Source organism: Ranitomeya imitator, chromosome 5, assembly GCF_032444005.1.
Source record: "Ranitomeya imitator isolate aRanImi1 chromosome 5, aRanImi1.pri, whole genome shotgun sequence".
Lineage (NCBI taxonomy): Eukaryota > Metazoa > Chordata > Amphibia > Anura > Dendrobatidae > Ranitomeya > Ranitomeya imitator.
In genome coordinates this window covers 249,456,990-249,480,837 of record NC_091286.1, presented here as the reverse complement: position 1 = coordinate 249,480,837, position 23,848 = coordinate 249,456,990, and the positions used below count along the sequence as shown (strand labels likewise).

Sequence of the window (23,848 nt, the reverse complement as noted above, 5' to 3'; positions counted from 1 at the left end):
TGAGTACAGAGTGATAGAAAAATTCAAATACATTTTTCCAACAGCATTTGGTACTATGTAGCTATATGATGTATATATGATGTCCACATTGAGTTTGAGGAAGCGAGAGGAGAAGAGGGAGGATATGGCTGATAGACACTCCAGGATTCTGGACAGCAGAGAGGTGACGTCTGGGCCAGAAAGGTAGATCTGAGTGTCATCAGCATAAAGGTGGTACTGGAATCAATGGGACTTTATGAGTTGTCCCAGGCCAAGTGTATAGGTTGAGAAGAATAGGGGTCCTAGAACAGAGCCTTGATACAATATTGGCCAATGTACAATATTACAAGGCTCTGTGCCATCTTAAACCACATCATGGTTGTCATCTTCCATGTACAGGTGCATCTCGCAAAATTAGAATATCATCAAAAAGTTAATTTATTTCAGTTCTTCAATGCAAAAAGTGAAACTCATATATTATTCTTTCTAATCAGAGTGATGTATTTCAAGTGTTTATTTCTGTTAATGTTGATGATTATGGCTTACAGCCAATGAAAACCCAAAAGTCATTATCTCAGTAAATTTTAATACTTTATAACACCAGCTTGAAAAAATGATTTTAAAATCTGAATTGTTGGCCTACTGAAACGTAAGTTCAGTAAATGCACTCAATACATGGTTGGGACTCCTTTTGCATCAATTACTGCATCAATGCGGCATGGCATGGAGGCGATCAGTCTGTGGCACTGCTGAGGTGTTATGGAAGCCCAGATTGCTTTGATAGCAGCTTTCAGCTTGTCTGCGTTGTTGGATCTGATGTTTCTCATCCTCCTCTTGACAATACCCCATAGATAATCTATGGGGATAAGGTCAGGCGAGTTTGCTGGCCAATCATCCACAGTGATACTGTTGTTTTTATACCAGGAATTGGTAATTTTGGCAGTGTGGACAAGTGCCAAGTCCTGCAGGAGAATGAAATTTCCATCTCCAATAAGCTTGTCAGCAGAGGAAAGCATGAAGTGTAGTGATGAGCGAGTGTAGTCATTGCTCGGGTTTTCCCGAGCACGCTCGGGTGACCTCCGAGTATTTGTTAGTGTTCTGAGATTAAGTTTTCATCGCCTCAGCTGAATGATTTACAGCTATTAGTCAGGCTGAGTACATGTGGGGGTTGCCTGGCTGCTAAGGAATCCTCACATGTAATCAAGCTGTCTAGTAGCTGTAAATCATTAAGCTGCCGCAATGAAAACTTAATCTCCGAACACTAATAAATACTCGGAGGTCACCCAGGCGTGCTTGGGAAAACCCGAGCAACGAGTACACTTGCTTATCACTAATGAAGTGCTCTAAAAATTCCTGGTAGATGGCTGCACTTACTTTGGTTCTTATAAAACACAGTGGACCTACACCAGCAGATGACATGGCTCCCAAATCCAACATTTATTGTGGATACTTCACACTAGACCTTGGAAATCAAGCTCCCAGAGTCTGGAAGAAGAGTGGAGAGACAGATAATCCAAGCTGCTTGCGTTCTAATGTGAAGTTTTCACAATCAGTGATGGTTGGGCAGTGATGTCATCTGCTGGTATAGGTCAACTGTGTTCTATCAAGACCAAAGTCAGCACAGCCATCTACCAGGAAATTTTAGAGAACTTCATGCTTCCATCTGCAAACAAGCTTTTTGGAGTGTGAGGCAGAGACCGGTGTCACAGGTAGGGGTTGCTGTATGTTCTCCCCAGGATTCGCGCAGAGGTGTATTGAGGCCATGAGGGTGCATAGCAGTCACAGGTGTAGTTGTGATTGCAATTGTGAGGCAGTGACTGATGTTACAGGTAGGGGTCGCTGTGTGCTTTCCCCAGGATGAGCACAGAGGTGTATGGAGGCCATGAGAGTGCATTGCAGTCACAGGCATAAATGTGATTGCAATGCTGACTAAAAATAAGTGTTAGTCTTGGGCATGATCGTGTCCAAGGCAGACTTGGGAAAACCTACTCTGGAGTTTTTGTATTTTGAAACAGACTACAGGATGGTAGTTGTGCAGTCCGTTTAATTCCAGGCCCAGATTTTCCATGTGGCAGAAGATCCCAGTTAAAATCCCTGCAGTAAAGGGTTTGGTTGTGTCAGGGTCAGAATCAGTATCAGTCTGGTGTATGCTAGAGAGCAGAGCAGTTGGCTCTGCAGAGCTCCTGTGTGAGGCAACACAGGCAAATGGAGCCAAGCAGCCAGGGGAGCTGAGACGCCTGGCATCCACAGCATGCACAGTGGTGCAGTCACCATGGTAACTGGTCAGAGGTGGACTGGTGTATTTAGTGACTGTAAACTGAAGGATATTGTGTACCATGTAAAGCTGTGAGTAAAGAGACATTAACACAGTGATACAGTCACCCACGGCAACAGGTTAGAGGTGGATTGACATGTTTAGTGACTGTAATCTGGAGGATATGGTTCCTGGCAGTGATCCGGAGGATACCGGGTACTATGTAGTGCAGTGAATTGGACTTTCATGATACATACAGTATTTGTGTGAAATGGACATTAATGCTGTGAAGTAACTGCATTAAAGAGACTTTATTATGAAAGTTTGTTGGGTCACTGCCTCCCCACTGCATAAGTGTGCTACTGTTGCACTACAGTAGATGGAAATGTATTTCCCCAGCAGGACTTTACACCTGTCCACACTGCCGACAGTACCAATATCTGGTTTAAAAACAACAATATCACTGTGCTTGATTGGCCAGAGGAAGATGGGACACACCACACCCAACAATGCCGACAAGCTGAAGGCTGATATCAAAGCAACCTGGGCTTCCATAATACCTCAGCAGTGCCACAGACTTATCGCCTCCATGCCACGCTGCATTGATGCACGAATTGATGCAAAAGGAGCCCCGACCAAGTATTGAGTGCATTTACTGAACATACAATTCAGTAGGCCAACATTTCAGATTTTAAAATCATTTTTTCAAGCTGGTGTTATAAAGTATTCAAATTTACTGAGATAATGACTTGGGTTTTCATTGGCTGTTAGCCATAATAATCAACATTAACAGAAATAAACACTTAAAATACATCACTCTGTTTGTAATGACTCTATCTAATGTGAGTTTCACTTTTTGCATTGAAGAACTGAAATAAATTAACTTTTAGATGATATTCTATTTTGTGAGGTGCACCTGTAACTCATACCTTCCCTGCATTTCTCCATTCTTTTGGTTGCAAGACTCGATCCTGCCGAATGCACCAAGTGTAACATAGTGCTGGATAGTAGCCAAGGAGTACTTGTCACTTACACCCCAGCACGTTACATGAAGCTGGGGGTCCTGACTGGGTGTGTGGACTTGTGCTGTGGGGATGCTACACCCTTGCAGGCAGCATGTAACCGATGACTTTTTTTGGCCTAGGCCAGATATTTAACAGTAAAAACATTTTATTCATCGATAACTTTGGGGGAATTACATACAGTAGATAGCAGGCACACAATTTGACAAATGTTTGCTTTACAATACGGAACATTTTTCACATAATGGTTCCTTCATCTTTTCTCATTTGTCCTATAGCTCCACCTTTTCTCTTTACTTAACCACAGCCCAGTTCAGCACTATTGTCCAGGTAACAAGAGTTGTATTCTCAAAACACATCTTCTTTCCCCTCTAGGGAACTATGCTGTCAGTATAGCAGATACTCTCTGTCTCTGATACTCTGGAACCTCTGTCCAGGGTGCTCTCCGATTAACGACTGCACTCACAGCATGCTGCAATTCTTTTCTCATGCAGAATTGTCATGATGAGAAAAATTGCAGATCTGCTCTGCCCCATAGTATGACATTGGGCTGAGTGCTAGCCGATAAAACATTGGCCATATTTTACGATCATGTGAGAAAGCCCTAATGATCACTACTACTTTCCTAGATCTCTTTATACTGTATAATTTTATACTGTAGATTTCTTGGCTCTCTTCCTACCTCTATGATAACTCATTTAGTACATCTTTAACTTACTTCTATTCCATTCCTCTTCCCCTTTCTATTGGGGTTCCTCAGGGTCCAGTTCTTGATTTCCTCCTTTTTTTTCTATACACTGCTCCTATTGGACAGATCATCTGCAGATTTGGTTTCAGGATAATTTCTATGCTGAAGCCACCCAATTGTTCACATCTTCATCTGACATCACACCCACATTACCTCTGTCTATCTTCAAACATCATGTCCTCCCATTATCTGAAATGAAATCTGTCAAAAACTAAACTTCTTGTGTTTCCTCCTTCTACTAAACTACCTAAACATGATTTTACTGTTTCCTGGGTGGATTGATCATAACTGCCAAGCAGCAAACCTGATGTCTTGGGGTTACATTTGACTCAGATGTTTCCTTCCCTCCCTTTGAATAATTAGTCTTGTGCATCTCAAAAACGTCTTGAGAATTAGCTCTTTTCTTATATTTGACACTGCAAAAACTCTTACTGTGGCTCTTATTCATTCTTGCCTGTACTACTGCAACTCTCTATTAATGGGTTTTCCTCTTACTAAACTCTCGTTTTTCCAATATTTCCTGCATGCAGCAGCCGTGGTCATATTTCTGTCCAGCTGCTTCACCGATGCCTCCACTATGTGTCAGCACTTTCCTTCATCTCCTTACTCATCTCTGTCTACCACACTACCTGAGCTCTCCATTCTGCTAATGATCTAAGACTGACATCCTCTATAATGCAAGCAAACATCAAACTCCTATCTCCAAGACTTCTTAGGTTTTGCACCAGTTCTCTGGATTGCACTACCCCCAGACAATCCTGTTAATTTTCTGTATCCTTAGGCCTCTTTCACATTTCCGTCATTAGCTGTCCGTCGCAATGCGTCGTTCTGTGCAAAAAACGCATCCTGCAAAGTTTGCCTGCAGGATGCATTTTTTGCCCATAGACTTGTATTGCCGACGGATAGTGCCATATGGCCATACATCGCATCCGTCGTGCACTGGATGCGTCAGGTTTTGGCGGACAGTTGTATCGAAAAAACGTTCAAGGGAACGTTTTTTCATACGTCGGATCCTGCAATTCCTGCCGCACATGCGTGGCCGGAACTCCGCCCCCTCCTCCCCAGGACTTTAGAATGGGCAGCGCATGCATTGAAAAACTGCATCTGCTGCCCACGTTGTGCCGAATTTTCACAATGTGCGTCGGTACGTCGTGTCGATGCTTTGTGACGGCCCCATACCGACGGAAGTGTGAAAGAAGCCTTAGTTTTAATAGTGCTCTAAAATGAATTTCTTGAAACTGACCTATCATCTCATCTCATTTAACTATTCTACGTTATAACTTTCTAACTGTTCATGAGCTTCTGGTCACTTCTACAGTATCATACCCATACCCTATATATACTCATTAGCAGAGATGAGAGAATATTTTATTTTAATTTTCTTTTTGACTCACGATCGCCGAATTTGCAATATTTGCCGATGTAATCATTGATTAAATTGCCAAATATAGCTGAATATACACAGCACAAAAGTCTGTGTTTCCCAAGCTTTGTGACAGCGTGGGAAACATCGGCATAGCGCTTCTGATTGACGGTGAAATCATCCCAGCCTGTCAGAGACCCGCGGCTCCCACACTGTCAGAAGACAGTGCTCAGCTATGATCGGAGGTATAAAGTTTCCCTCAGGTCGCTGGTGGCGGATGATGTGACTACAGCTCCTATCATCTGACACCTGCCGCTGCTAATAACAGTGAGAGCAGGAGCAGCGGATGGGAGTATTCATCAGCCGCTCCTTCGCTGTAAATAAATAATTAAAAAAAAGCCAGCCAGGCAAAACTCACAGCTGGGGGCTGTAACCCTCTGCTCTCAGCTTCAGCAAGGTTAGTTATCAAGTTTAGAAGGGTCCCCACACCATATTTTTAATTATTTAAATAAATAATTAAAACATCGGCTTGGATTCCATCCCATTTTTGAAAACCAGCCTTGCTAAAGCAGACAGCTGCAAGAAACCCGCATAGCACTGGGCCTAGTGTTAGGGCAACTCCACACTGGACGTTTTTGCTGCTTTTTGCTCCATTTTTTATGCTAGTTTTCAGCTGCTTTTTACAGTACCAGCAAAGCCTATGAGATTTCAGAAATCTCATGCACACACATTGTTTTTATTGTCATCAGGAGTTTGTGCATTTAAATTTTTTTTGACATAGAGCTTGTCACTTCTGTCAGCTTTTGTCAGCATTTTTGCAGCGTTTTTCACCCATTGACATGAATGGATGGTGAAAAAACACTGCAAATACACAGGTTGACTTTTATTGCATTCTATGTGCTGCAGAAAATTCAAGGACAGCAGGATGTGGCCTCACAGTCAGCTCCGCTACATCTAGATGGCAGTCTGCATGATGCTTCCATACAGCATGTCATCCAGCAGAGCGGACTCAGACCTCCATCACTTGAATGGGGGGCCTGACAATACAGTGTTTGACATGCTGTCATATGCATGACAGTGTAGCAAACACCATGTTTGATCAGCAGGGAAACCATCCCCGACAGTCAGAGATCCGTGGTTCCCACGCTGTCAAAAGACAGCGTGAGCACTCAACTGTGATCGGAGGCATAAACTTTACCTCTGGTCACTGGTTTCAGCTGATGGCACAACTGCTCCCATCATCTGACACCTGCTGCCGTTATTAACAGTGAGAGCAGGAGTGGATGATGGGGGTATTCATCAGCTGCTTCCGTGCTGTAAACAAATAATTTAAAAAACCTTGCATGGGTTTCCCTATTTTTTATAACCAGCCAGACAAAACTCACAGCTGGGGCTGCAACCCTCAGCTTTCAGCGTTAGCAAGGTTGGTTATCCAGAATAGAGGGGTTCTAATGCTGTTTTTAAATTATTTCCATAAACAATTTAAAAAAATGGCATGGGGTCTCCCCCATTTTTGACAACCAGCTTTTCTAAAGCTGACAGCTGGGGGCTGGATTTCTCAGGCTCGTATAGGGCCAAGGATATTGACCCCCAGCCTAAAAATAGCAGCCCGCAGTTGCCCAGAAAAGGCACATCTTTTAGATGTGCCAATTCTGGTGCTTTGCCCAGCTCTTCCCACTTGCCCTGAAGCGGTGGCAAGTGGGGTTCATATTTGTGGGGTTGACGTCACCTTTGTATTGTCAGGTGACATCAAGCCCCGAGGTTAGTAATGGAGAGGCATCAATAAGTCACCCCCATTACTAACCCCATAGTCACATTGTATAAAAAAACACACCAAGAATAAAGTCCTATAATTGAAAAAATGACAGACTCCTTTAATGATTTTAATTAAACCATACTTACAATCTCGCCTAATTCCACCAAAGCCCTCGCTCTCCCATAGTAAAATGAAAATAAAAACAGCAATATACCATACCTGTCTGTCATTCTGTCCCATGCCGTCATCCATATTTGGGGGAGAAATAATTTTCAACCTTTACGGTGCCAAGATGCGACCCTCCAGGCTGAGAACCAGTGGTGACTGAACTGCTGAGAGCGCAGCCTCAGTGACTAGCTGTGATGTCACTGAGGCTGTGTTCCAAGCCAGACTGAACTGCGGTGACATCGGTGAGATCCCCATTAGCATCGTGAGAAAATCGCATGGTGCACAGGCGAGTTCACAGCAGTTGAAATCTACTGCAGTGAAATTCTCCCGGTGAACTGCGGTGAACTTGCCTCTGCACCATGTGACTTTCTCAAGGTTCTGGAACGCAGCCTCAGTGACCGGAGGTAACCTTGATGATGTCACTGCTAGTCACTGTCAAAAGCAATACACATGAATAGCTAATCAGAGCACCACATGAAGACCCCCTCTAGGCCTGTCCCAGAGCATGAGCATATCATTAGCACAAAACTGAAAATAAAGATTAAACAACAACCACAAGATGGATTTCAACAACCAAGGTATCACTTTAAGAGGTATAACATCACTAATCTGACACTTTCTGTCAGTTATTGTGCACAATCTTGCTGACAGGTTCAATTTAATTGTTATCAATAACAGTAATTTATATATATATATATATATATCTCTGGCAAAAATTAGGAGACCACTGCAAAATGTTCAGTTTGTCTGATTTTTCTCATTATAGGTATATTTTTTGAGTAAAATGTAGTAAATTGTTAATTTATTCTATAAACTTCTGACAACATGTGTCCGAATTTCCTAGCAATAAATTTTGCATTTTTTTCTGAAAAGGAGAAATGTTCAAAATTTTAAAAAACAGTGCTTTCAGACCACAAATAAGGCACAGAAAACAAGTTCATAATTATGTAGAAACAAAAATACTAATGTTTTAACTCAGGACAGGACTAATGTTTTAACACGGTTCAGAAATCAATATTTTGTGGAATAACCATGATTTTTAATCACAGCTTTCATGCGTCTTGGCATGCTTTCCACCAGTCTTTCACACTGCTTCTGGTGCAAAAATGTAAGCAGTTCTTGTTTGTTTGATGGCTTGTGACTATTATCCTTTTCATTAAATTCAAGAGGTTTTCAAAGGGGTTCAGGTCCGGAGATTGGGCTGCCCATGACAGGGTTTTGATGTGGTGGTCTCTTAATTTTTGCCGGAGCTGCATATACTGTGTGTAGATATATATATATATATAGTGCAGACCAAAAGACCAAACGTTTGGACACACATTCTCATTTAAGGATTTGTCTGTATTTTCATGACTATGAAAATTGTGAATTCACACTAAAGGCATCAAAGCTATGGATTAACACATGTGGAATTATATACTTAACAAAAAAGTGGGAGACAACTGAAAATATGTCTTATATTCTAGGTTCTTCAAAGCAGCGACCTTCTGCTTTGATGACTGCTTTACACACTCTTGGCATTCTCTTGATGAGCTTCAAGAGGTAGTCTCCAGAAATGGTCTTCTAACAATCTTGAAGGAGTTCCCAGAGATGCTTAGCACTTGTTGGCCCTCTTGCCTTCACTCTGCGGTTCAGTTCACCCCAAACCATCTCGATTGGGTTCAGGTCTGGTGACTGTGGAGGCCAGGTCATCTTGCATAGCACCCCATCACTCTCCTTCTTGGTCAAATAGCCCTTACAGAGCCTGGAGGTGTGTTTGGGGTCATTGTCCTTTTGAAAAATAAATGATGGTCCAACTAAACGCAAACCGGATGGAATAGCATGCCGCTGCAAGATGCTGTGGTAGCCATGCTGGTTCAGTATGCCTTCAATTTTAAATAAATCCCCAACAGTGTCACCAGCAAAGCACCCCCACACCATCACACCTCTTCCTCCATGCTTGACGGTGGGAACCAGGCAGGTAGAGTCATCCGTTCACCTTTTCTGCGTCGCAGAAAGACACGGTGGTTGGAACCAAAAATCTCAAATTTGGACTCATCACACCAAAGCACAGATTTCCACTAGTCTAATGTCCATTCCTTGTGTTTTTTAGCCCAAACAAGTCTCTTCTGCTTGTTGCCTGTCCTTAGCAGTGGTTTCCTAGCAGCTATTTTACCATGAAGGCCTGCTGCACAAAGTCTCCTCTTAACAGTTGTTGCAGAGATGTGTCTGCTGCTTGAACTCTGTGTGGCATTGACCTGGTCTCTAATCTGAGCTGCTGTTAATCTGCGATTTCTGAGGCTGGTGACTCGGATAAACTTATCCTCAGATGCAGAGGTGACTCTTGCTTGTCCTTTCCTGGGGTGGTCCTCATGTGAGCTGTTATGTTTGCTAATGACAGGTGTTATGAAGGCAATCCAGAAACACAGTGTGCTTAGCGATCAGAGCGCACACAGTGATCTGACAAATACCCAAAAATACAAGAACGAGCTCTGAGACGTGGAAACTCTGTAGACTGCACACCTGATCCTATCCTAAACACAACTAAAAGCGGCTGTGGATTGCGCCTAACAACTACCTAGGCAACTCGGCACAGCCTAAGAAACTAGCTAGCCTGAAGATAGAAAAATAGGCCTGACTTGCCCCAGAGAAATTCCCCAAAGGAAAAGGCAGCCCCCCACATATAATGACTGTGAGTAAGATGAAAAGACAAAACGTAGGGATGAAATAGATTCAGCAAAGTGGGGCTCGATATTCTAGGACAGAGCGAGGACAGTAAAGCGAACTTTGCAGTCTACAAAAAACCCTAAAGCAAAACCACGCAAAGGGGGCAAAAAAAAACCCCACCGTGCCGAACTAACGGCACGGCGGTACACCCTTTGCGTCTCAGAGCTTCCAGCAAAACAAAAGACAAGCTGGACAGAAAAAAAGCAACAAAAAAACAAAAAGCACTTAGCTATACAGAGCAGCAGGTCACAGGAACAATCAGGAGAAGCTCAGATCCAACACTGAAACATTGACAAGGAGCAAGGATAGCAGCATCAGGCGGAGTTAAGTAATGAAGCAGTTAACGAGCTCACCAGAACACCTGAGGGAGGAAGCTCAGAAGCTGCAGTACCACTTGTGACCACAGGAGTGAATTCAGCCACAGAATTCACAACAGTACCCCCCCCTTGAGGAGGGGTCACCGAACCCTCACCAGAGCCCCCAGGCCGACCAGGATGAGCCGCATGAAAGGCACAAACAAGATCGGAAGCATGAACATCAGAGGCAAAAACCCAGGAATTATCTTCCTGAGCATAACCCTTCCATTTAACCAGATACTGGAGTTTCCGTCTAGAAACACGAGAATCCAAAATCTTCTCCACAATATACTCCAATTCCCCCTCCACCAAAACCGGGACAGGAGGCTCAACAGATGGAACCATAGGTGCCACGTATCTCCGCAACAACGACCTATGGAATACATTATGTATGGAAAAGGAGTCTGGGAGGGTCAAACGAAAAGACACAGGATTGAGAACCTCAGAAATCCTATAAGGACCAATAAAACGAGGTTTAAATTTAGGAGAGGAAACCTTCATAGGAATATGACGAGAAGATAACCAAACCAGATCCCCAACACGAAGTCGGGGACCCACACGGCGTCTGCGATTAGCGAAAAGTTGAGCTTTCTCCTGGGACAAGATCAAATTGTCCACTACCTGAGTCCAGATCTGCTGCAACCTATCCACCACAGAATCCACACCAGGACAGTCCGAAGACTCAACCTGTCCTGAAGAGAAACGAGGATGGAACCCAGAATTGCAAAAAAATGGAGAAACCAAGGTAGCCGAGCTGGCCCGATTATTAAGGGCGAACTCAGCCAACGGCAAAAAGGACACCCAGTCATCCTGGTCTGCAGAAACAAAACATCTCAGATATGTTTCCAAGGTCTGATTGGTTCGTTCGGTCTGGCCATTAGTCTGAGGATGGAAAGCCGAGGAAAAGGATAGGTCAATGCCCATCCTACCACAAAAGGCTCGCCAAAACCTTGAAACAAACTGGGAACCTCTGTCAGAAACAATATTCTCAGGAATGCCATGCAACCGAACCACATGCTGAAAGAACAAAGGTACCAAATCAGAGGAGGAAGGCAATTTAGCCAAGGGCACCAGATGGACCATTTTAGAAAAGCGATCACAGACCACCCAAATGACTGACATCTTTTGAGAAACGGGAAGGTCAGAAATGAAATCCATCGAAATATGTGTCCAAGGCCTCTTTGGGACCGGCAAGGGCAAAAGCAACCCACTGGCACGAGAACAGCAGGGCTTAGCCCTAGCACAAATCCCACAGGACTGCACAAAAGTACGTACATCCCGTGACAGAGATGGCCACCAGAAGGATCTAGCCACTAACTCTCTGGTACCAAAGATTCCAGGATGACCAGCCAACACCGAACAATGAAGTTCAGAGATAAGTTTATTAGTCCACCTATCAGGGACGAACAGTTTCTCTGCTGGACAACGATCAGGTTTATTCGCCTGAAATTTTTGCAGCACCCGCCGCAAATTAGGGGAGATGGCAGACACAATGACTCCTTCCTTGAGGATACCCGCTGGTTCAGATAAACCCGGAGAGTCGGGCACAAAACTCCTAGACAGAGCATCCGCCCTCATATTTTTAGAGCCCGGAAGGTACGAAATCACAAAGTCGAAGCGGGCAAAAAATAACGACCAACGGGCCTGTCAAGATTCAAGCGCTTGGCAGACTCGAGATAAGTCAAGTTCTTATGATCAGTCAATACCACCACGCGATGCTTAGCTCCTTCAAGCCAATGACGCCACTCCTCGAATGCCCACTTCATGGCCAGCAACTCTCGATTGCCCACATCATAATTACGCTCAGCGGGCGAAAACTTCCTGGAAAAGAAAGCACATGGTTTCATCACTGAGCAATCAGAACCTCTCTGTGACAAAACCGCCCCTGCTCCAATCTCAGAAGCATCAACCTCGACCTGGAACGGAAGAGAAACATCTGGCTGACACAACACAGGGGCAGAACAAAAACGACGCTTCAACTCCTGAAAAGCTTCCACAGCAGCAGAAGACCAATTAACCAAATCAGCACCCTTCTTGGTCAAATCGGTCAATGGTTTGGCAATGCTAGAAAAATTACAGATGAAGCGACGATAAAAATTAGCAAAGCCCAGGAACTTTTGCAGACTTTTCAGAGATGTCGGCTGAATCCAATCCTGGATGGCTTGGACCTTAACTGGATCCATCTCGATAGTAGAAGGGGTAAAGATGAACCCCAAAAATGAAACTTTCTGCACACCGAAGAGACACTTTGATCCCTTCACAAACAAAGAGTTAGCACGCAGGACCTGAAAAACCATTCTGACCTGCTTCACATGAGACTCCCAATCATCTGAGAAGATCAAAATGTCATCCAAGTAAACAATCAGGAATTTATCCAGATACTCACGGAAGATGTCATGCATAAAAGACTGAAACACAGATGGAGCATTGGCAAGTCCGAACGGCATCACTAGATACTCAAAATGACCCTCGGGCGTATTGAATGCAGTTTTCCATTCATCTCCTTGCCTGATTCTCACCAGATTATACGCACCACGAAGATCTATCTTAGTGAACCAACTAGCCCCCTTAATCCGAGCAAACAAGTCAGATAACAATGGCAAGGGATACTGAAATTTAACAGTGATCTTATTAAGAAGGCGGTAATCAATACACGGTCTCAGCGAACCATCCTTCTTGGCTACAAAGAAGAACCCTGCTCCCAGTGGTGATGACGATGGGCGAATATGTCCCTTCTCCAGGAATTCCTTCACATAACTGCGCATAGCGGCGTGTTCGGGCACGGATAAATTAAATAATCGACCTTTAGGGAATTTACTACCAGGAATCAAATTGATAGCACAATCACAATCCCTATGCGGAGGTAGAGCATCGGACTTGGGCTCTTCAAATACATCCTGATAATCAGACAAGAACTCTGGGACCTCAGAAGGGGTGGATGACGAAATCGACAAAAATGCAACATCACCATGTACCCCCTGACAACCCCAGCTGGATACCGACATGGAATTCCAATCCAATACTGGATTATGGGTTTGTAGCCATGGCAACCCCAACACGACCACATCATGCAGATTATGCAACACCAGAAAGCGAATAACTTCCTGATGTGCAGGAGCCATGCACATGGTCAGCTGGGCCCAGTATTGAGGTTTATTCTTGGCCAAAGGTGTAGCATCAATTCCTCTCAATGGAATAGGACACCGCAAAGGCTCCAAGAAAAACCCACAACGTTTAGCATAATCCAAATCCATCAGATTCAGGGCAGCGCCCGAATCCACAAACGCCATGACAGAAAACGACGACAAAGCGCATATCAAGGTAATGGACAGAAGGAATTTGGACTGTACAGTACCAATGACGGCAGACCTAGCGGACCGCTTAGTGCGCTTAGGACAATCAGAAATAGCATGAGTGGAATCACCACAGTAGAAACACAGACCATTCAGACGTCTGTATTCCTGCCGTTCAACTCTAGTCATAGTCCTATCGCACTGCATAGGCTCAGTTTTAACCTCAGGCAGTACCGCCAAATGGTGCACAGATTTACGCTCGCACAAGCGTCGACCGATCTAAATGGCCAAAGACAAAGACTCATTCAAACCAGCAGGCATAGGAAATCCCACCATGACATCCTTAAGAGCCTCAGAGAGACCCTTTCTGAACAAAGCTGCCAGCGCAGATTCATTCCACTGAGTGAGTACTGACCATTTCCTAAATTTCTGACAATATACTTCTATATCATCCTGACCCTGGCACAAAGCCAGCAAATTTTTCTCAGCCTGATCCACTGAATTAGGCTCATCGTACAGCAATCCGAGCGCCAGGAAAAACGCATCGACACTACTCAATGCAGGGTCTCCTGGCGCAAGAGAAAATGCCCAGTCTTGAGGGTCGCCACGCAAAAAAGAAATAATAATCAAAACCTGTTGAATAGGATTACCAGAAGAATGAGGTTTCAAGGCCAGAAATAGCTTACAATTATTTTTGAAACTTAGAAACTTAGTTCTATCTCCAAAAAACAAATCAGGAATAGGAATTCTTGGTTCTAACATAGATTTCTGATCAATAGTATCTTGAATTTTTTGTACATTTATAACGAGATTATCCATTGAAGAGCACAGACCCTGAATATCCATGTCCACACCTGTGTCCAGAATCACCCAAATGTCTAGGGGAAAAAAAAAAAGTGAACCCAGAGCAGAAAAAAAAAAGAAGTGATGTCAGAACTTTTTCTTTCCCTCTATTGAGAATCATTAGTTAGGCTCCTTGTACTGTTATGTTTGCTAATGACAGGTGTTATGAAGGCAATCCAGAAACACAGTGTGCTTAGCGATCAGAGCGCACACAGTGATCTGACAAATACCCAAAAATACAAGAACGAGCTCTGAGACGTGGAAACTCTGTAGACTGCACACCTGATCCTATCCTAAACACAACTAAAAGCGGCTGTGGATTGCGCCTAACAACTACCTAGGCAACTCGGCACAGCCTAAGAAACTAGCTAGCCTGAAGATAGAAAAATAGGCCTGACTTGCCCCAGAGAAATTCCCCAAAGGAAAAGGCAGCCCCCCACATATAATGACTGTGAGTAAGATGAAAAGACAAAACGTAGGGATGAAATAGATTCAGCAAAGTGGGGCCCAATATTCTAGGACAGAGCGAGGACAGTAAAGCGAACTTTGCAGTCTACAAAAAACCCTAAAGCAAAACCACGCAAAGGGGGCAAAAAAAAACCACCGTGCCGAACTAACGGCACGGCGGTACACCCTTTGCGTCTCAGAGCTTCCAGCAAAACAAAAGACAAGCTGGACAGAAAAAAAGCAACAAAAAAGCAAAAGGCACTTAGCTATACAGAGCAGCAGGTCACAGGAACAATCAGGAGAAGCTCAGATCCAACACTGAAACATTGACAAGGAGCAAGGATAGCAGCATCAGGCGGAGTTAAGTAATGAAGCAGTTAACGAGCTCACCAGAACACCTGAGGGAGGAAGCTCAGAAGCTGCAGTACCACTTGTGACCACAGGAGTGAATTCAGCCACAGAATTCACAACAGTGAGCCCGTTTCTTTGTAGCGCTTGATTTTTTTTGCAACTGCACTTGTGGGCACTTTTAACGTTTTCCCAATTTTTCGGACTGACTGACCTTCATTTCTTAAAGTAAGGATGGCCATTCATTTTTCTTTAATTAGCTGCTTCTTTTGCCATAATACAAATTCTAACATTCTATTCAGTAGGACTATCAGCTGTGTATCCACCAGACTTCTGCTCAACACAACTGATGGTCCCAACCCCATTTATAAGGCAAGAAATCCCACTTATTAAACCTGACAGGGCACACCTGTGAAGTGAAAACCATTTCCGGTGACTATCTCTTGAAGCTCATCAAGAGAATGCCAAGAGTGTGTAAAGCAGTCATCAAAGCAAAAGGTGGCTACTTTGAGGAACCTAGAATATAAGACATAATTTTCTTGCCATAACACAAATTTTAACAGTCTATTCAGTAGGACTATCAGCTGTGTTTTCTCATTTATCCCAATTTATAAGGCAAGAAATCCCACTTATTAAACCTGACAGGGCACACCTGTGAAGTGAAAACCATTTCCGGTGACTACCTCTTGAAGCTCATCAAGAGAATGCCAAGAGTGTGCAAAGCAGTCATCAAAGCCAAAGGTGGCTTCTTTGAAGTACCTAGAATATAAGACATACAGTTAGGGCCAGAAATATTTGGACAGTGACACAATTTTCGCGATTTGGGCTCTGCATGCCACCACATTGGATTTGAAATGAAACCTCTACAACAGAATTCAAGTGCAGATTGTAACGTTTAATTTGAAGGGTTGAACAAAAATATCTGATAGAAAATTTAGGAATTGTACACATTTCTTTACAAACACTCCACATTTTAGGAGGTCAAAAGTAATTGGACAAATAAACATAACCCAAACAAAATATTTTTATTTTCAATATTTTGTTGCAAATCCTTTGGAGGCAATCACTGCCTTAAGTCTGGAACCCATGGACATCACCAAAAGCTGGGTTTCCTCTTCTTAATGCTTTGCCAGGCCTTTACAGCCACAGCCTTCAGGTCTTGCTTGTTTGTGGGTCTTTCCGTCTTAAGTCTGGATTTGAGCAAGTGAAATGCATGCTCAATTGGGTTTAGATCTGGAGATTGACTTGGCCATTGCAGAATGTTCCACTTTTTGGCACTCATGAACTCCTGGGTAGCTTTGGATGTATGCTTGGGGTCATTGTCCATCTGTACTATGAAGCGCCGTCCAATCAACTTTGCAGCATTTGGCTGAATCTGGGCTGAAAGTATGTCCCGGTACACTTCAGAATTCATCCGGCTACTCTTGTCTGCTCTTATGTCATCAATAAACACAAGTGACCCAGTGCCATTGAAAGCCATGCATGCCCATGCCATCACGTTGCCTCCACCATGTTTTACAGAGGATGTGATGTGCCTTGGATCATGTGCCGTTCCCTTTCTTCTCCAAACTTTTTTCTTCCCATCATTCTGGTACAGGTTGATCTTTGTCTCATCTGTCCATAGAATACTTTTCCAGAACTGAGCTGGCTTCTTGAGGTGTTTTTCTGCAAATTTAACTCTGGCCTGTCTATTTTTGGTATTGATGAATGGTTTGCATCTAGATGTGAACCCTTTGTATTTACTGTCATGGAGTCTTCTCTTTACTGTTGACTTAGAGACAGATACATCTACTTCACTGAGAGTGTTCTGGACTTCAGTTGATGTTGTGAACGGGTTCTTCTTCACCAAATTAAGTATGCGGCGATCATCCACCACTGTTGTCATCCGTGGACGCCCAGGCCTTTTTGAGTTCCCAAGCTCACCAGTCAATTCCTTTTTTCTCAGAATGTACCCAACTGTTGATTTTGCTACTCCAAGCATGTCTGCTATCTCTCTGATGGATTTTTTCTTTTTTTTCAGCCTCAGGATGTTCTGCTTCACCTCAATTGAGAGTTCCTTTGACCGCATGTTGTCTGCTCACAGCAACAGCTTCCAAATGCATAACCACACACCTGGAATCCACCCCTGACCTTTTAACTACTTCATTGATTACAGGTTAACGAGGGAGATGCCTTCAGAGTTAATTGCAGCCCTTAGAGTCCATTGTCCAATTACTTTTGGTCCCTTGAAAAAGAGGACGCTATGCATTACAGAGCTATGATTTCTAAACCCTTTCTCCGATTTGGATGTGGAAACTATCATATTGCAGCTGGGAGTGTGCACTTTCAGCCCATATTATATATATAATTGTATTTCTGAACATGTTTTTGTAAACAGCTAAAATAACAAAACTTGTGTCACTGTCCAAATATTTCTGGCCCTAACTGTATTTTCAGTTGTTTCACACTTTTTTGTTAAGTTTTGATGCCTTCAGTGTGAATTTACAGTTTTCATAGTCATGAAAATACAGAATGTAATGTGTACATGTGTGTGTGTGTGTTTGTGTGCGTGTGTGCATGTGTGTGTGTGTGGAGTCGGTATCAAAATGTGGAGTTTTTGCCTACTGAAGCAAGCTAGGAGATATCATAAATTGACCACCTCTACAGCAAGTATTGATTTTAGACAACTCTGTAGCATTGTCTAAAAAAGTCGTGTGGGAAGGGCAATATATATACAGTTTAAAAAAAACAGTGAATGCATTCAGATCACTTTCAATGACATAATAGATAAATAAATATTCATTTACTGCAAACACCTTCTCTATATTACTGGAAAATATACACTGTATGGGGTCCAAAAACATTTCTTCAAAATATTCTAGTCCCTATTGATACTTGTTTTGGAATATTTCAGTTCTAGTGAAACTCTCAGTGCAATCTCAGCCATACAGTATATTTTGGCAATGTCCTCCAGGGCACAGACAAACAGCTGTACATTCCTGCTTATTCGCTATTGAACAGGATCTGTGACAGTCTAAACTAAGCCCCATCATAACATGCCATTGGGTTGCTGCCACTCACTGTACTATATCTAGTGTCGGAATAAATAGTAGAGTCATTCCAGCAACTATTGGCTGGAGCCAAAGCTAAATGTGTGTGTGTCTATGACTGAAAGGGTCTTCTTGGTCTCCATGTTTACAGAGTTATGAATTCTGAAGAATCCATGCAAAAATGCTGCTAAATGTTCTAATCTTCTCATTCCTTCTCCCTTGTTTCATTTCTGGTCAACAACAAAGTTTTAGTCCAACTTGCCACTCGGACCCAATCCGTGGATTAGTTTGTGATGCTTGTGCTACTGGATATACAGGGCTGCGTTGTGAACGGTAAGTACTTGACTATCATTTGTATTGAACTATTGGTATAAAGCATAATTTCTTTAATAAGCTACGGTAAATTATGTTGTGATTTTGTTTTCTTGCCTCTTTGTGTCTTTAGTAGTAGTAGAAATACAAACATAAAATAGCAATGCCAAGTTTGTGAAACTATGCAGTACTTAAGTAATGAAGTGTCACTTTCCATGCTGCTACATATAATTTTACATAGGACTGCAAGTAAACCTGCTATGTTATGTAACAGGGTCATTATAATCTACCCATGATGCAGTTCTGAGTAAGTGATTATTAAATCCAATTTTCTAATATCTATTACAAATGCCATTCTTATTTGCTTTGTGCTGTTTGACATGTGGAATGACATAAAAGATTAATTGTGCTGTTTGACATGTGGAATGACATAAAAGATTTATAGCTAAGTGACAATCTTGACTTGCTCCAAAAGGAAGGGCTCATTTCCTCCAGTCCAGATAGGGTTGCACATATAATGGCCATTAATACTACACAATGATTCAGTGTATATTATCAGATTTTAAAACACAAAAATATATTAATAACTGTTATAAAGAAAGCCTGCTGTGTATCAGCCTTGCCGGTATTTTCCTAATTAGGTGAATCTTGCGTTAAACCAGTATATTTTAAGCCCATTCTAACGTTAGAGCTATAAACACTCAAAAGCAACAGCTGAAATAAACGTCTCCATGGATCGTATTTCATTTGCAACTTTCTTTTACTTAGGTGTTCTAAATGTAACTACTGGAGACAGTGGTAAAAAAGGGTAAAAAACACATTTTAAAAATGTTTCATTGTTATCTACCTACTTACTTACTGTTGCTTGGACAGTCTAGCTAATTATGTTTTTAAAGTCTGATTTTTAAGAGACTACCAAGGTTTTCAAGATGAAAGAGGCCCAATATTCTATGCAGATGGGTTTTAGATAAGAGCTTTACATTATCTTTAAGGTCTCACACATATGAAAGTATTTGGAATCTGTATTATATTACTCGCCGAAATGGATATAGTTGTATACAATCTGAGACGAACAGAACAGGCAAAATTTGAATTTGCGGATTTTTCTGGAAAATTCCATGCGAGGAGAAGTTACAGTGAGGGAAAAATGTATTCTCCACAAATTTAATGCCGCTTATGCTCTGGGTTCTCTCCAGACCCCAACGCATGATACAGTTAAAAATACTTATACTCACCCAGAGTTAATTATGCTTATACTTATAAATATACACGTATACTTAAACTCACTCAGAGTTAATTACGCATATGCAGTGACAGGAAGCCTTAACACGGTGTTCACTCTAGGCTAGTACTTCCAGAGAGCAAGCTCAGGAGCTCTTTGTGCATTCTACAGACTTACTCGCAACCCTAAGTTGGGAGGGGGCAGCTGGAAAGCTCCATTTTGTTAATTAACAAAAATATACTATTAATACTTCTGTTTTTGAAAACATTCTTTAGAATGTTTTTGACATGGGCCTAAGAATTTTGCACAGTACTATATATATATGTATATATATATATATATATATATACAGTACAGACCCGGTGACTACCTCTTGAAGCTCATCAAGAGGATGCCAAGAGTGTGCAAAGCAGTCATCAAAGCAAAAGGTGGCTACTTTGGCTACTTTGAAGAATCTAGAATACTAGATGGTGGCCCGATTCTAACGCATCGGGTATTTTAGAATATGCATGTCCACGTAGTATATTACACAGCCCACGTAGTATATTGCCCAGGCACGAAGTATATTGCCCAGCCACGTACTATATTGCACAGCCACGTAGTATATTGCCCAGCCATGTAGAATATTGCCCAGTGACGTAGTATATTGCGCAGCCACGTAGTATATTGGCCAGTTACGTAGTATATTGCCCAGTCACGTAGTATATTGTGCAGCCACGTAGTATATTACCCTGTTACGTAGTATATTGCCCAGTCACGTAGTATATTGCCCACCCACGTAGTATATTGCCCAGTGACGTAGTATATCGCACAGCGACATAGTATACAGCACAGAGCCACGTAGTATATTGGCCAGTAACGTAGTATATTGCCCAGTGACGTAGTATATTGCCGAGTGACATAGTATACAGCACAGAGCCACGTAGTATATTGCACAGCGAAGTAGTATACAGCACAGAGCCACGTAGTATATTGGCCAGTCACGTAGTATATTGCCCAGCTACGTAGTATATTGCCCAGCCAGGTTTGTCACAGGTGAAAAAATAAAAAATAAACATATACTCACCTTTCCGAGGGCCCCTTGTAGTCCATGGCAGCTTGAGGTCCCAGGGTTCGAATCAGAGCGCAGGACCTGTGATGACATCGCGGTCACATGACCGTGACATTATGGCAGGTCTTTCTAGGGCAGGCGCGTAAGGCCTGTGATGACGTCGCGGTCACATGACCGTGACATCATGGCAGGTCCTTGTCGGTCAGGCGCGCAGGGCCTGTGATGACGTCGCAGTCACATGACCGTGACGTCATGGCAGGTCCTTTTGCCATACCATCTTTGCCACCGGAAACTGCAACAGAAGATGGCGGCCGGCGGGAGCGGCTCAGCGGACTGCGGAGGGTGAGTATAGCAGGTTTATTTTTTTTAAATTATTTTTAACATTAAATTTTTTACTATTGATGCCGCATAGGCAGCGTCAATAGTAAAAAGTGGGGGACACACAGGGTTAATAGCGGTGGTAACGGAGTGCGTTACCCACGGCATAACGTGGTCCGTTACCGCCAGCATTAACCCTGTGTTAGCGGTGACCGGAGGGGAGCATACGGGCGACAGACACCGACTGCGGGGAGTAAGGAGCGGCCATTTTCTTCCGGACTGTGCCCGTCGCTGATTGGTCGCGGCAGCCATGACAGGCAGCTGGCGAGACCAATCAGCGAATGAATAACCGTGACAGACAGAAAGACAGACAGACGGAAGTGACCCTTAGACAATTATATAGTAGATAAGACATATTTTCAGTTGTTTCACACTTTTTTGTTTAGTATATAATTCCACATGTGTTAATTCACAGTTTTGATGCCTTCAGTTTGAATGTACAATTTTCATAGTCATGAAAATACAGAAAAATCTTTAAATGAGAAGGTGTGTCCAAACTTTTGGTATATATATATATATATATATATATATATATATATATATATATATATATATATATATACAGTGGACACGGACAGTATTCAGACCCCTTTTAATTTTTCACTCTTTGTTTCAGTACAGCCATTTGGTAAATTCAAAAAAGTTATTTTTTCTCCTCATCTATAATATAACGCTGGGAGCATCACTCTGTCCGAAGCCTTTATAGACTGCGCAGGCGCAAGCGCCGGCGCAGTCTGGCCCCAACAGAGTAACGCTTCCAGGAGATCGCGGTATGCGTAAGCACTGAACGCATACCGCGATCTCCACCGGAGAGTCAGGGACCGCCAGGAGGGTAAGTATATTCACCTTTCCCCGTTCCAGCGCTGCGTGCGGCTCCGTCTCCCGGCTCCTCTGCTGTGACAGTTCAGAGGGCGCGATGACGCGCTTAATGCGCGCCGGCGCCGCCCTCTGACCAGTCACAGGCAGAGGAGCCGGAGTGTGTCTTCAAGAAAATGGTGCCAGAAAGCGCAGACTGCGCAGGCGCCGATTCCTGCTGCCGAAATCGGCGCCTGCGCAGTCCACGCTTTCCGGCGCCATTTTCTTGAAGACACACTCCGGCTCCACTGCAGGTGTGTCTTCAAGAAAATGGCGCCGGAAAGCGCGGACTGCGCTGGCGCCGATTCCTGCTGCCGGAATCGGCACCTGCGCAGTCCGTGCTTTCCGGCGCCATTTTCTTGAAGACACTCCTGCTCCACTGCAGGTGTGTCTTCAATAAAATGGCACTGGAAAGCGCGGACTGCGCAGGCGCCGATTCCGGCAGCAGGAGGACGAAGAAAATGAGCGGAAAGGAATGGCGTAAGTAACAAATTGCTGTGGCATCAAGTTGTGGCACTTCATGCCACAGAAATTTGTTATTTACGCCACCTGATTCCTTTCCGCCGCCATTTTCTTGGTCCTGCTGCTGGAATCGGCGCCTGCGCAGTCCGCGCTTTCCGGCGCCATTTTCTTGAAGACACACTGCCGGCGCCATTTTCTTGAAGACACACTGCAGGTGTGTCTTCAAGAAAATGGCGCCGGAAAGCGTGGACTGCGCAGGCACCGATTCCGCCAGCAGGAGGACCAAGAAAATGGCGGCGGAAAGGAATCAGGTGGCGCAAGTAACAAATTGCTGTGGCATGAGACTGTGGCACTTCATGCCACAGCTATTTGTTACTTACGCCACCTGATACGGGGCATATACTATGGAGCATCTTATGGAGCAGCGTATGGGGCATATGGATGGGAGCAGCAAATTAAAGAACGGTGCCGCAGGATGGGAGCAGCACATGACAGAATGGGGGCGCAGGATGGGAGCAGCACATGACAGAACGGGGGTGCAGGATGGCAGCAGCACATGACAGAACGGGGGCGCAGGATGGGAGCAGCACATGACAGGATGCGAGCAGCAAATGACAGAACGGGGGCGCAGGATGGGAGCAGCACATGACAGAACGGGGGCGCAGGATGGGAGCAGCACATGACAGAACGGGGGCGCAGGATGGGAGCAGCACATGACAGGATGGGAGCAGCAAATGACAGAATGGAGGCGTAGGATGGGAGCAGCACATGACAGAACGGGGGTGCAGGATGGGAGCAGCACATGACAGAACGGGGGCGCAGGATGGGAGCAGCACATGACATAACGGGGGCGCAGGATGGGAGCAGCACATGACAGGATGGGAGCAGCACATGACAGAACGGGGGCACAGGATGGGAGCAGAACATGACAGAACGGGGGCGCAGGATGGGAGCAGCACATGACAGAACGGGGGCGCAGGATGGGAGCAGCACATGACAGAACGGGGGCGCAGGATGGGAGCAGCACATGACAGAACGGGGGCGCAGGATGGGAGCAGCACATGACAGGATGGGAGCAGCAAATGACAGAATGGAGGCGTAGGATGGGAGCAGCACATGACAGAACGGGGGTGCAGGATGGGAGCAGCACATGACAGAACGGGGGCGCAGGATGGGAGCAGCACATGACAGAACGGGGGTGCAGGATGGGAGCAGCACATGACAGAACGGGGGCGCAGGATGGGAGCAGCACATGA

At 44.0% G+C, this 23,848-nt stretch overlaps 1 protein-coding gene across 2 annotated transcripts in view; it reads left to right on the top strand.

The window, feature by feature from the left end:
* The window catches only part of LAMA2 (laminin subunit alpha 2), a 1,496,617-nt gene that overhangs the window by 793,680 nt on the left and 679,089 nt on the right, over positions 1 to 23,848 (top strand). For both annotated transcript variants that reach the window (XM_069726054.1, XM_069726053.1), the window contains exon 18: positions 18,559 to 18,645. In XM_069726054.1, the coding sequence (XP_069582155.1) occupies positions 18,559 to 18,645 (87 nt within the window). The remainder of the gene's footprint in view (positions 1 to 18,558; positions 18,646 to 23,848) is intronic.